General features: G+C 45.1%; 1 protein-coding gene across 1 annotated transcript in view; it reads right to left on the reverse strand.

The window, feature by feature from the left end:
• KIF15 (kinesin family member 15) overlaps positions 1 to 14,824 on the reverse strand; it is a 1,036,090-nt gene that overhangs the window by 113,985 nt on the left and 907,281 nt on the right. The window contains 1 exon segment of the mRNA XM_030209299.1: positions 513 to 591. Coding sequence (XP_030065159.1) covers positions 513 to 591 — 79 coding nt within the window.

Here is a 14,824-nt window from a genome sequence, read left to right on the forward strand (position 1 = left end):
GCGAGCCGGTTGTTCTCCAGGACGAGCCGGCTCCAGTGAACGAGGTAAGCATGGCAGGAGGGCGCCACCACAGGCCATGCTTATCTCCCCTCCCATCCATGTCCAGCGAGTCTCCGTCGCTCCCATACTCCCCTCCTGCTCCCATCCATCTTTTTTTATTACCTCCGTTGAAGCGCCGCGTTATTTAAAGCCCTGCTGCCTGTCTCTAGCGCAGAGGTGGGGGGGGGGGGGGGGGGGCTGAGGTGGACCGGAGAGAGAGCCTGTTAAAAATTTACCAGCACACCACTGGATGGAGGTGAGAATTATTACATTTTGCAAAACACAAATCTCGCCCGTTTAATGGGCTTAATGGCTAGTTTTGTATATTATAGCTCTGTACAGTTCAGAACCTCTGTCTAGTCTGTACTAATGAAAATATTTGTATATTATAACTCGGTAACTCAAGAATGTGACGAACATGCTCACTACATTGCAGATATATAACAGATATAATTTAATGCTAAAAAATATACCTTAGCTAGTCTTTTTTCAGTAATTTCCTTCTCCATTTCTTTTCTAAGGCCTTGCATAATTGGTTGCTTACAAAAATCACTGCAAATTAAAATAAAGAAACAAAAACCATGTCAGCATTAATAGTTTTAACAAACATAAAATATCAATATAGCACAGTTTTATCAGGACCCCCCTCACCCCCAGAAACAAAACACATATTAAGGGGGAAATGTTATAATTATTCCAAGCATAAAGCTGGTTTTACATGTGGAAAAGGTCTTTCATAAAAGCCATTTATGCACATATATGTATACGTGGCAGCAAAAGGGTATCACACCCACACATTTACACCAACCTTGAAGCGGGTGTAAATGTGTGCACTGGCATTTGTGTACTGTTGCAGCTGGTTATGGGAGGTTTTTTTTTAATGCATCTTTTGTATGGTGTGAATACTACCTTAGAGATAATAAATGTCTCTTACATGGGATTTCCAGCACGGAAGATCATTTGAGAGACAAAATTTGGGTTTCATAAATTTTACCACCACTCACCGATATGCAGAAGATTGGCGGGTTGCCAACATAAGGAGAAATTAGGCTTTACCTGATATTTTGCTTTCCTTTAGTCCCTCCAAAGCGGCCCAGAAAAGAACTAATGGGTTATATACATCTAACAGCAGATGGAAACCGAGACATTCTGATTCCTGAATGAGCTTAACACTGTGCTGTGCAGTCCCTCAACGAACCAGAATCAGGTACCAAAGCAGAAGCCACATACATATAACCCTAATTTTTTTCTATGCCCACCTTGCTGCATATATAAGTAGGCACTCCAACATACCACGACCACTTTAAACCTCAGAAGAAACAAACTCCCTGTATGTCAGGGGTTGAGGAACAAATAGGAAACACTGTGTAGCCCTTAAAAAAAAAAAAAAAGATACCAAAACAACCAGATGCAACTTTCGCAGCTCCATGCACAACCTAATGCCCAACTGATTTTCCAAACTACCGCAAATTATCCTGCACCTAACACCAACCACAAAATTGTACGTGGGATCTGGGTCGATTTGGAGGGATTAAGGAAAGCAAATTAGCAGGTAAGGCCTAATTTTTCCTTCCTTAGCATCCCTCCAAATTGGCCTAGAAAGGGCTGATGGGAAGTACCACACCAGTGAAAATTATGGGTGGGACCTACAAAGCCCCACAGACAATACTCGAGCACCAAAGATCACATCCTGACAAGCTTGAACATCCACTCAATAATGTCTGATGAAGTAATTCAAAGATGATCAGACCACTCACTGCCTTACACATTTCCAATAAAGGAACTAGTGAACTCTCAGCCCATCACGTCGCTTGAACCCTAGTGGAATGAGCTTTCAAGGGTTCGGGAACAGGCTTGCCTTCAATAATAATACAGATACTTATTGACCGCTGCTTACCCATAGGTTTAGAGTGAATTATAAAAAAATATAAACAAGAAAAACAAAACAGTATCCACTATACAAATAATAAAATATAGCAAAAAAATTATTTCACATCACAATAATGCGAATGCTACATACCTGTAGAAGGTATTCTCCGAGGACAGCAGGCTGATTGTTCTCACTGATGGATGACGTCCACGGCAGCCCCTCCAATCGGAAACTTCACTAGCAAAGGCCTTTGCTAGTCTTTGTGCGCCCATGCGCACCGCGCATGCGCGGACGTCTTCCCGCCCGAACCGGCTTGTGTTCGTCAGTCCCATATGTAGCAAGACAAAGACAAGGGAAGACACAACTCCAAAGGGGAGGCGGGCGGGTTGGTGAGAACAATCAGCCTGCTGTCCTCGGAGAATACCATCTACAGGTATGTAGCATTCGCTTTCTCCGAGGACAAGCAGGCTGCTTGTTCTCACTGATGGGTGACGTCCACGGCAGCCCCTCCAATCGGAAACTTCACTAGCAAAGGCCTTTGCTAGTCCTCGCGCGCTCCTCTGCAGGAAAGACTCCGCATAAGTGCACGCACGGAATATGGAAGCCGATTGGCACGTGACAAAGGGGCGGTAAAGTTGAAATCTCGTTGCTTAACTGCCACAGGCAGAATAAGCGAAAGAATGTTGTACATTGGAGTCATCGTCGTCGCACAACTGTAAGACTAACACTGGCTGAATGAATAGAAGTTCTTAAAAAATTAGAAAACAAACAAAGTAAAGCATCTATTGCTAAAGAATATGGTGTCAATCCCAGTCAAATTTCACGTATCTTGAATCAGAAAGATCAGCTTCTGGAAGACTGGCAAAACAATACAAATCCATACAGGAAACGAAAACGGGCGGGAAAAGCTGAGGATGTAGAAGATGCTCTTCGGTGGTTTTCTCAAGTCAGGAGCAGTTTCCTGTCAGTGGTCCACAGCTAGCTGAAAGTCTTGGACTAACTGAATTCAAAGCCACTGTTGGATGGTTGGAAAGATGGAAGGAGAGGAACAACATAAATTTCAAGAAACAGCATGGTGAAAAACAAGACGCTGATGACTTTGGTGCTGAAAATTGGGTTGTTTCAGTTCTTCCTACCATCTTGAACAAGTTTACACGTCGTGACATTTTCAATGTTGACAAAAACAGTCTCTACTGGCGAGCGATTCCTGATGGAACACTTGCATTCAAACAAGCCGAAACTACAGGAAGTAAAACATTGAAGAACCGACTGACGATCCTCCTTTGCTGCAATGTGGGCGGGAGTGAGAAGTTGGAACCACTCGTCATTGGAAAGAGCAAACAGCCCCGTTGCTTCAAGAATGTTAAGTGACTTCCTGTGTCATACGAGGCTAACACAAATTCATGGATGACTGGGGAAATTTGGAAGCAGCGGCTAAAGAAGTTAGACACTAGAATGCGGGCACAAAAGCATCAGATTTTGTTGCTTTGTGATAAGTGTGCTGCACACAGTGATGATGTCAGGCTGTCTAACTGCCACCAAACACTACCTCTCTGATCCAACCTATGTATCAGGGCATAATAGCCAATTTCAAACAACATTATCAGGCTCTTGTGCTACGTCGTCCGATGAGCGTTATGGATGACAAGACTGGCAAGGATAAACGTGCTGTTGAACTGGCTCGTAATCTATCACTGTTGGATTCCCTACATATGCAGAAAGAAGCCTGGAATCATGTTACACAGGCAACCATTGTGAACTGCTACAAGCGGGCAAGCTTTAAGGATGTGGAGAGGGACGAAACAGATGCAGCTGTTGCAAATGCGTCAGATGAAGAGGTTATTGACATCTCAGCCAGTGTTACTGAAGAGGAGTTCTCTCGCTACGTAGCTGTTGATCACGATCTACAAACAGCTGAAGACAGCATTGATGTCCAGATATGCGCCTACACGCAGGCAACAACAGCTGATGATGGAACAGATGAAGAAATGAGCAGCGAGGCACATGCTGACGAAATTCAACAACCTCCTGTCACTTTTGCAAGAGCGCTGGAGAGTCTCAACATCGTGCGGGCATATCTGGAGGCCACTGGATGTCAGTGCTATGACAACTTTTACCATATGGCAGACGTAGTCTATGGAACTCACAGACACAAGAGTATACAGAGGACTATGACTGATTACTTCAAGTAAGCCTAACGTCAGTTAACAGTGACTGTATAACGTCAGTTAACGGAGACTGTATACTGTACGTATAATAAACAGTACTGTACTGTTTATCAGATGTCAAGCTTCTTTGGGTCACAACGGTTAAATGCACGCTCCGGTTAACTGAATGTATTTTTTTGGTCCCAGACCCTTGCACTTAAGCGGATTACACTGTATTTCTAAATTTAAGATAAGGCAACTCCTGTCTAATCTCAGGTGGTAAGGCATTTCAGTATTTGACAGCCAGATAATGAAAAGGAAAATGTGAAAACTCTAGTGGATCAAATATTCTTAATAGCAGGAAAGTGCAACAGAATGGAGTTATTAGTGGGTACATTTCTAAGAGAATATAACAAGGCACCAGACCATATAAAATTCTGAAAACAATGGTACAGATTTTGAAAAAAAAACATTGAGTGCGGACTGGGAGCCAATAACAGTCTAATTAGAAATAGGGAAGCTCAGTCGCTCAATTGAGTAGCAACAGTTTATTTCTCGTTAGAGAAAAACAAGAAGTATTCCCTGCAACTCAAAAACACACCTAGCCGAGGAAACACTGACCATAAAAATGGTCTTCAGAGTAAGGTCTTTAAGTGTACAATGTGAAATAGGCTCAAACAATGGATGAACTAGCAACAAGACTAGGTTGAGGTCCCAAGGTGGGACACACAGACGATGAGGAGGATGGATAAGACTGACCCCTTTAGAAAATGGACATCAGGGTGGACCGCCAGCTGCTGGCCCTGAATCCAACCACGAAAATATGCTAGGGCACCCTGAGAGAAGACAAAGCTAGGACCTTTTCCAGCCAGTCCTGCAGAAAATCCAAAATCCAAGCAACTATTTTAGCGGTACCACATGATGGTTATCACAGCAGTTTTTAAATATACGCAAGACACGAACATAGGCCAAAGAGGTGGATCTCTAATGCAACTGAAGCATGGTAGAGACATGCCTCAGCAGAATATCCTTTTACTCAAACATGCCCTCTCAAGAGCCAGGCCATAAATCAAGCCACGTCATACATACTCACCAGACGCATTAGGAACAGCACCTAAGTACAATTTCTAGTTAACTTATTTCCCATCTATTATTTTCTCTGATGATCTTAGGCCATAAGACAGTATATCAAATAGACAGTGATGTGATTTAGCTGTATGAAAATCACTTCTTTGCTTAATACTCTGGTACACTTACTATTTTGTTTGGATGATAACTTTCTGCCAAATACTTGTGACCTGGATTGGCTACTGCTAGAAGCAGGAAACTTAACTAGATGGACCATTGTTCTGACCCAGTATGACTATTCTTATGTTGTTGTGCTAACTTCATTATCTATTGTAATGTATTTACTGCTATACAATATTGCGAGCCACACTGAAACGACATGGTTGGAAAATGTGGGATATAAGAACCAATAAATGGAAATTGGATCCACATACCACGGCCATATTGGCCGGTCCAGAGCAACCACCACCACTGGCCTGTCATGACCTTCGATCCTTTGAATGGCTCGACCCAACAGAGACCAGGAAGGAAAACACAAAGAAGGCTTGGGGGACACGGCAGCAGAAGGGCATCTATATTTTCTGAGCTTTGGTCTTTCATGTGACTGAAGAATTGTGTTTCTGTAAGTTGTCATGAGATCAGCACCGGAAGACCCCAATGGTCTATCATCGCTTGGAACACCACTTGTCCCAGGTTCCGTTCCCCAGAATCCACGGAATTCCTAATGAGAAAATCCGCCTGTATGTTTTCCACCCCGGCCATGTGAGAGGCTGACAGGTCCAACAGATGGTTCTCCACTGAATCCATGAGATGTCTCTTCCACTAGCATTCGACTCTTGTTTCCACCCTGGTTGTTCACATATGAAACCACTGTAGCATTGTTGGACAGAATCCTCACTGCTCTATTCTGTAGCAGACTCCAGAATGCTTGAAGGGCTAGGTGAATGGCCCTCGTTTCCAGGCTGTTTATTGCCCATGCAAGCCTTTTCTGTCAACCACAGTCCCTGGACTAGGTGCACCAAGCAATCTAGGCATCCCATCTTCAAAGATGTTGTCACTTCCATCCTCAAGAAAATGATTTAAATTCCTTTATGGAGCTCGCCAGTTACCAGATTGTCCAGTGTGGCTTGTAATAAGCAATAATACACCAGCCTTCCCATCTCTTACCATATAGAAACCTTATTGAGACTGAGCTGACAAAACCTATTGTATACACGCACTCAAGAGGCCCCCCTCAAAAACTTACCCACCACCTCTGAAGTGCAGATAAAGTCATGATTTTGCTTCCTTTCAGAAAACCAAATAGACTCCAAAAGGCTCTCAAACATCATCCCATTCCACAACTTTAACCTCTCTACTAACCAAATACAAAATCCACACCTCATTTCATGTCTGACCACTAGATAGTACATCTAACTGTGCTTCCTAGCTCAATCTACCTCCCCCTCAGCTGATACCAATGTAATTTCTCCCCCTCTCCACCCATCTCACTCATTTTGTCTCTTGTAGACACCCACACATGTATGCTTTTAGTTTCTTTGTCCCTAACATTCTTCCCCTATTCTTTATCCAATGCATCCAAACCACAGTGCTCTCCCTCTTAGTCCTAGGATCCCAATGTATTCCTGTCCTCTGTCCCCTCCTGAACCTCTGCACTCTCCTCCTTCCCTTGCTTATCTAGGCTAGACTCTCCCAGCCTTCAACTGTTGCTGGAATAGTAGGAGACAACCACTTGGTCTCTTCTTCTTTCGCACTCTCTTTCTGTTCTACACATAGACATAAATTCATGCAGTCTGACATTCTTGCTTCTCCCCCCTCTTTCCTCTATGAATTGATGTATTTTACAAGAACATGTATGCTTTTGAATCTTGTTTTTCTGAAAATGAGTCTTGCTGCTGTGTTTTGTGCCGTTTGTAATTTTTGTTAGGATTTGTTCTTTGCACCTTGCGTAAATTCCATTGCAATAATCCACATGAGTCAGGACTATGGTTTGAATCCTGTTGTGAAATGTCTTACTTGGAAAAGTATTGTTTTATGCATTTGAGCTTCCACATTGAGTGTAACATTTTCTTTGTGGTGGCCTTAGCTTGTCTTTCAAGTGATATGTCACGGTCTATGGCGATGCCTAGGATTTTCAGGTTGCCTGAGATTGGAAGCAATGAGCCCAGTGCATTGATTGATGTAAATTGTTCAGTGTTGTATGGGGATGAGAGTATGGGGCAATGTGTTTTTTCTATTAAGTTTTAGCTTGAAGGCTTCCATGATGCTTATGATGTTTGTGATTTCTCTGATGGATTGTTTTTGAAAGGGATGTAGATTGTAACGTCATCAGCATATATGAACGGATTGAGGTCTTGTTTGGATAGGGACTTAGCTAGTGGGATCATCATTAGGTTAAATTAAATGGGTGAGAGTGGTGAGCCTTGTGGACTCCACATTCCACTTTCCAAGGTGGAGAGATTTCTGAGTTTGCTTTGACTTGGTATGACCTGGTGGTCAGAAAACTTTTAATCCAGGAGAATACCTTCCTTCCAATTCCTACCTTGTAAAGTATTCTTAGTAGAATTTGGTGGTCCACCATGTCAAAGGCACTCAACATATCGAACTGGAGTAACAGAATGTTTTTTCCTCTTGTGATTTCATGTTTGAATTTGGTCAGGAGTGTGATTAGTACCGTTTCAGTACTGTGGTTGGATCTAAAGCCTGATTGAGATTCATGTAGTATTGAAAAGTGATTGATGCATCACGTTAGTTGTTTGGCTACTATACGTTCCATCATCTTGGTTGTTAATGGTATTTGATGCAACTGGTCTGTAATTTGAGACATCATTGTTTTTTTTCTTGGAGTCTTTTAGGATTGGCGTAAGTAGAACGTTTCCCTTATCCAGTGGGTATAATCCTTCCCAAAAAATGAAGTTTAGCTAGCTGGGATGTGAGGTCTTCAGTAAATTGGTTGGGCAGTGTTTTCATAATATACTTAAGACATGTATCTAGTGAGCAGCATGCATAGGAGAAATCATTAGGGCTACTGTCTCATTGGAAAGGGTGACAACCAAAGTTGATGATTTTTTCTTCAAAGTATTTGGCTAGTTCCTCTGCAGGTGGAAGATCTTCATTCATTGTTGTCACTGATTTGATGTCTATTAGATTGTTCACTAGTTTGTATAGTTTCTTCGAGTCCTTATAATCGGGGCCTATTTGGTCTTTATAGAATTTTCTTTTGGCTCGTCTTATTTTGTGTATCTCTTGTGTTTCTTTCCATCTGGATTTTGTTTTACCATTTTTACTTTTGCTCCACGCTCGTTCTTGTCTTCTGCATTGTGTTTTTAGTTCTTTCAGTTCTTCGTTGTACCATGGGGCTATGTTGTGTTTTTGTGTGGTTTTGGTTTGCATGGGTGCTATTTCATCTAGTATACTGATGCATTTCTTGTCCCATTCTATGATGTATTCTATGGAGTTAGTAGGTGTTGACCATTGATTTTCATACATTGATTGCCAGAATGTTTGGGAGTTGACTTCCTCTTGTTTTGTATGATGTGCGGCTTTGTGAATGGTGGGGTTCTATCTTCTTCCAGTGGAGGGTCATATTTAGTTTGAAGAGGTCAGACCAGGGGGTTTCTGACCATTTTTGGTCCCTAATTGAAAAGTTCCGTGCTGTCCTGAATTTGTATGCTAGCAGGTCTAGTGCATGACCTTTTACGTGGGTTGGGTGCACCTGTGGCCATTGGAAATGCCACAGTTGAAGAAATTTGTTGCACTCTTGTGCAGTTTATGTTTTGAACTTCTAGATGTAGATTAATGTCCCCTATTATTAACACGTTTGGGTTTGCTACACATGTGTTTGATATGAAGTCCATGATGTTTTGACTGGGCTTCACTCCAGTTTCCCGGGGGTCTGTAGAATATGATGCAGCATAGGTGGTTAAGTAAAGACTTATCTTTTATCCTGATTGAGGCTATTTTGATTTGTGGTGTTATGGATTCGGCAATAGTCTCTTGTTACGAAGTGGGCTCTGTAAATTAATGTGATACCCCCTCCCCTTTTTACCATTTCTTGTCCAGTGTAGAATTTTGTAACTTGGAGGGCAAAGGTTAAGGATTATGGGATCGTCATTGCTATGAATCTATGTTTCGTTGACGAATACTAGTTCTAGGTTTTCCTCAGTAATCCACTCCTTTATGGTATCTGCTTTCTTTACTGCTGATCTGGCATTTATGTAGCCCACTTGGATTGGTTGATGGATTTCTTCTGTTGTCGTAAATTTGGGGATTTGGAGTAGTTGTCGTTTGTAGGACCTGTAGGATTGTTTTGGTTCCTTTTTTGTTGTCTGGTGTGTTTGGCTCCTGGGTGGGTCTACTCTGTTATCTGATTGGATTTTAACTTGGTGGAAGTTGGAGTATTTGGTTGTGTGGTGTGGGTTGTACCATACGGGTATGATGTTGTGGTCTTCTTGTGGTGTATAGAGACTAAGGCATAGTTTTGTAGTGTGCATTTTGTCTTCCTTTTGTGTACATGAGTTTGACAATGGTAAAAGTAGATGGTATTCTTAAGGGTTTAGTTAGTGAGACAATTTCTGTTTGGCAGTGCAATAGGAGCCAAGTCCCTTTGTCCGTGATTAAGATATGTGGCATATTCCCCTAGTCCTCAGGCTAGGATTTGAACAGGCAATAATAGTTGGGTAAATTCTAAAACATACAGTGATACTAGGTGCCCTTAGTCTTCTGGTTGGGATTTAAGCATAATGTTCAACTTTGAGCTAGTAATTGGAAACCTCAGGTTAGGATATAGACATGCAATGAAACTAAGATCTGTTGTCCAGGTATACAGTGTGGGCTAAATCCCTATGTCTTCAGTTAAGGTGTGTTATGTATTCCCTCAGTCCTCAGATTAGGGTTTATGACGGTCAGGTATACAGTGTGGGCTAAATCCCTATATCCTCGGTTATGGGGTGTCATGTCCTCCCCCAGTCCTCAGGTTAGGGTTTAAAACAGTCAGTAGTATTTAAGTTCTAGGCATGTAGATAGGGGTTGTTACTTCTAGGCAGTGCTCCATGGAGCCAATTTCTGAGGGGCGTAGACAAAATGAAAGTACATACCTGTAACAGGTATTCTCCGAGGACAAGCAGGCTGATTATTCTCACCAATGGGTCGTCGTCTGCGACGGCCCAGGACACCGGAAAAACTTGAGAGCAGTCTCTGGAATGCTCCCTCGTGCGGGCTAAGCGCACAGCGCATGCGCGAATGGCTTCCAGACCGCGACGCAAGCCCCTCAGTTTAATAAAAAAGCAAACCAGAAACAAGAACAACTCCAAGGGGAGTAGGGCGGGTATGTGAGAATAATCAGCCTGCTGCCCTCAGAGAATACCTGCTACAGGTATGTATCTTCATTTTCTCAGAGGACAAGCAGGCTGATAATTCTCACCAATGGGGTATCCCTAGCCCCCAGGCTCACTCAAAACAATGAACATTGGTCAATTGGGCCTCACAACGGAGAGGACATAACAGAGATTGACCTGAAAAGAAACACAACTAAGTGAGAGTGCAGCCTGGAACAGAACAAAAATGGGCCTAGGAGGGAGGAGTTGGATTCTAAACCCCGAACAGATTCTGCAGCACCGACTGCCCAAACCGACTGTTGCGTCGTGTATCCTGCTGAAGGCAGTAGTGAGATGTGAATGTGTGGACAGATGACCACATTGCAGCCTTGCAAATCTCCTCAATGGAGGCTGACTTTAAGTGAGCCACTGACGCAGCCATAGCTCTAACATTGTGAGCCGTGACATGGCCCTCCAGAGTCAATCCAGCTTGGGTGTAAGTGAAAGAAATGCAATCTGCTAGCCAATTTGAGATTGTGCGTTTTCTGATGGCAACTCCCCTCCTGTTGGGATCAAAAGAAACAAACAACTGGGCGGACTGTCTATAGGGCTTAGTCTGCTCCACGTAAAAGGCCAATGCTCTCTTACAGTCTAAGGTGTGCAACTTGTCTTCATCAGGGCGGGTATGAGGACAGGGAAAGAATGCTGGCAAGACAACTGACTGGTTCAGATGGAACTCCAACACCACCTTCGGCAAGAACTTAGGGTGAGTGCGGAGGACTACTCTGTTATGATGAAACTTGATATAAGGTGCATGCACTACCAGGGCTTGGAGCTCACTGACTCTACGAGCTGAAGTAACAGCCACCAAGAAAATGACCTTCCAGGTCAAGTACTTCAGATGGCAGGAATTCAGTGGCTCAAAAGGAGCTTTCATCAGCTGGGTGAGAACGATGTTGCGATCCCATGACACTGGTGGAGGTTTGACCGGGGCTTTGATAGGCTGACCTTCTACACGTTGATGGTAAGCACTGATTGCACTAAGGTGAACCCTTACGGAGTTGGTCTTGAGACCAGACTCTGGTAAGTGTAGAAGGTATTCAAGCAGGGTCCATGTAGGACAAGAAAAAGGATCTAGGGCCTTGCTGTCACAACAGACTGCAAACCTCCTCCATTTGAAAGAATAACACTTTTTCGTGGAATCTTTCCTGGAAGCAAGCAAGACTCGGGAGACACCCTCCGAAAGACTTAAGGAGGCAACTTCTAAGCTCTCAACATCCAAGCTGTGAGAGCCAGAGACTGGAGGTTGGGATGTAGAAACGAACCCTCGTTCTGGGTGATGAGGGTCAGAGAACACTCCAATCTCCAGGGTTCTTTGGAGGACAACTCCAGAAGAAGAGGGAACCAGATATAACGGAGCCAAAAGGGCACAATCAGAATCATGGTTCCATGGTCTTGCTTGAGTTTCAGTAAAGTCTTCCCTACTAGAGGTATGGGAGGACACGCATACAGAAGGCCTGTCCCCCAATGAAGGAGATGGGCTTCTGACGCTAGTCTGTCGTGGGCCTGAAGTCTGGAACAGAATTGAGGGACCTTGTGATTGAACTGAGTGGCAAAAAGATCCACCCCACGCTCGGAAGATCTTGCAGACAACGTCCACGTTCAGTGAGCACTCGTGAGGTTGCATGATCCTGCTCAACCTGTTGGCCAGACTGTTTACGCCTGCCAGATACGTGGTCTGGAGAAACATGCCGTGTTGGAAAGCCCAAAGCCACATCCGGACGGCTTCCTGACAGAGAGGGCGAGATCTGGTGCCCCCAGCTTCTTGGTGTAATACATTGCAACCTGATTGTCTGTCTGAATTAGAATGATTTGGTTGGACAGCCGATCTCTGAAAGCCTTGAGAGTGCCCAGATCACTCGTTATTCCAGGAGGTTGATCTGAAGATCTTTTTCCTGAAAGGACCAAGCTCCTTGAGTGTGAAGCCCATCTACATGAGCTCCCCACCCCAGGAGGGATGCATCCGTCATCAGCACTTTTTCTGGCTGAGGAATTTGAAATGGACGTCCCAAGGTCAAATTGGATTGAATGGTCCACCACTGAAGGGAACTGCGAAAGTCGGTGGAGAGATGGATCACATCCTCTAGACCCCCTGTGGCCTGGCACCACTGGGAAGCTAGGGTCCATTGAGCTGATCTCATATGCAGGCATGCCATGGGAGTTACATGAACTGTGGAAGCCATGTGCTATAAGATTCAACATCTGCCGAGCTGTGATCTGTTGAGATGCTCGAGCCAAGGACACTAGGGTCAAGAGATTGTCTGCCTTTGCCTGGGAAGATAAGCTTGAGACGTCTGTGTGTCCAACAGAGCTCCAATAAACTCCAATTTATGAATTGGGACAAGACGGGACTTGGGATAATTGATTCACCAAAGCCCCAGAAGTTCTAGCACCCGAATTGCCATCCGCATTCACTTAGAGCGCCTGCCTCCGAGGTGCTCTCACCAGCCAATAATCGAGATTAAGGGAACCCATGCACTCCCAATCTGCATAGTGATTGCCTGCGAAACTGCCAGGCACTTTGTGAAAACCCTGGGCGCAGATGCGAGACCAAAGAGCAGTACACAATACTGAAAGTGCCGAGTTCCCAACCGAAATCAAAGTACTTCCTGTGAGCTGGGAGTATCGCGATGTGGATAGGCATCCTTTAAGTCCAGAGAGCATAGCCAATCGTTTTCCTGAATCATGTGAAGAAGGGTGCCTAGCGAAACCATCCTGAACCTTTCTCGGACAAGGAATTTGTTCAGGGCCCTTAGGTCTAGGATGGGACGCATCCCCCCTGTTTTCTTTTGCACAAGGAAGTACCTGGAATAGAATCCCAGCCCTTCTTCCCCTGGTGGAACGGGTTCGACCACATTGGCCTTTAGAAGGGCGGAGAGTTCCTCTGCGAGTACCTGCTTCTGCTGGGAGCTGAAGGACTGAGCTCCTGGTGGGCAATTTGGAGGTTTGGATTCCAGACTGAGAATGCATCCTAACCGGACTATTTGAAGAACCCACCTGTCGGAGGTTATAAGAGGCCACCTTTGGTGAAAAAATACCAACCTCCCCCCGACCGGCAAGCTGTCCGGCATGGACACTTATTGCGAGGCTATGCTGCACTGGAGCCAGTCAAAAGCCCGTCCTTTGCTTTTGCTGGGGAGCCCTAAGGGCCTTAGGTGCACGCCGTTGACGGGAACGAGCGTGCTGGGACTGAGCCTGGACGGGCTGCCGAGAAGCAGGAGTGTACCTAAGCCTGTTGTAGGAATAGGGAGCACTTCACTTCTCTCCAAAAAAACCTCCTGGATGAGGAGGTGGTAGCAGAAGACGCCTGGTGGGAGATAGAATCCATAGCACCATGGTGCTTTTTGATTTGATCGACCATGTCCTCTACTTTTTCTCCAAAAAGATTATCCCCACGGCAAGGAACATCCACCATCTGCTGCTGGTTCTTATGATCCAGGTCAGAGACACGCAGCCATGAGAGTCTGCGCATCACTATACCTTGAGCAGCTACTCGGGATACCAAATTAAATACCCCGGGCCAGGAATTTGCGACACGCCTTCTGCTGCCTGACCACCTGGTGAAAAGGTTCGGCGAGCTCTGGAGGAAGTGCTTCAACCAAACTAGACAGTTGCCTGACCGAGTTCTGCAAGTGGATGCTCATGTAGAGCTGGTAAGTTTGGATCTTGGCGGTGAGCATAGCAGCCTGATACGTTTTCCTCCCAAAAGAATACAAGGTCCTAGACTCTCTGCCTGGGGGCGCCGAGGCATAGTCTCTAGTACTCTTGGCTCTTCTGAGAGCAGAGTCCACCACCATGGAATCGTGAGGAAGTTGGGCCTTCACCATTACAGGCTCCCCATGGACTCTGTACTGGGACTCAGATTTTTTGGGGACCATTGGGTTAGAAAGAGGGAATGACCAATTTCGCATAAGCACTTCTCTGAGCGTATTATGCAAGGGGGTCTGTCTCGACATCGAGGAACGCCGACCTTGTGGGGGATGTCGAGAAGTCGACCCCTGCCTGGACTCTGGCGAAGCTTCCTCCACCGACGTTGAGGGGGAATCGACCCGGGTGGCGGCCGACGCCGGTACCGCAAGTGGCACCGAAGATGGGGACCTCACCATAGGCGATGGCCCAGATGCCGCTTTCGCAGTCGGTACAGAAGGTGCAAGCACCCCTGATACCGAAGCAGATTGGCGCAGCAATCCCTCCAGAAGCTCTGGAAGAAGGGCTCTGATCCGCTCGTCAAGAGCTTCCATCGGAAAAGGCTGGGGGGGCCGGTGCAGGAGTCGGTGGCAGAATCTGAGGGGGCTCGAGAGCCGGTACCAGGCTGCCAGAAAATC

Source organism: Microcaecilia unicolor, chromosome 1, assembly GCF_901765095.1.
Source record: "Microcaecilia unicolor chromosome 1, aMicUni1.1, whole genome shotgun sequence".
Lineage (NCBI taxonomy): Eukaryota > Metazoa > Chordata > Amphibia > Gymnophiona > Siphonopidae > Microcaecilia > Microcaecilia unicolor.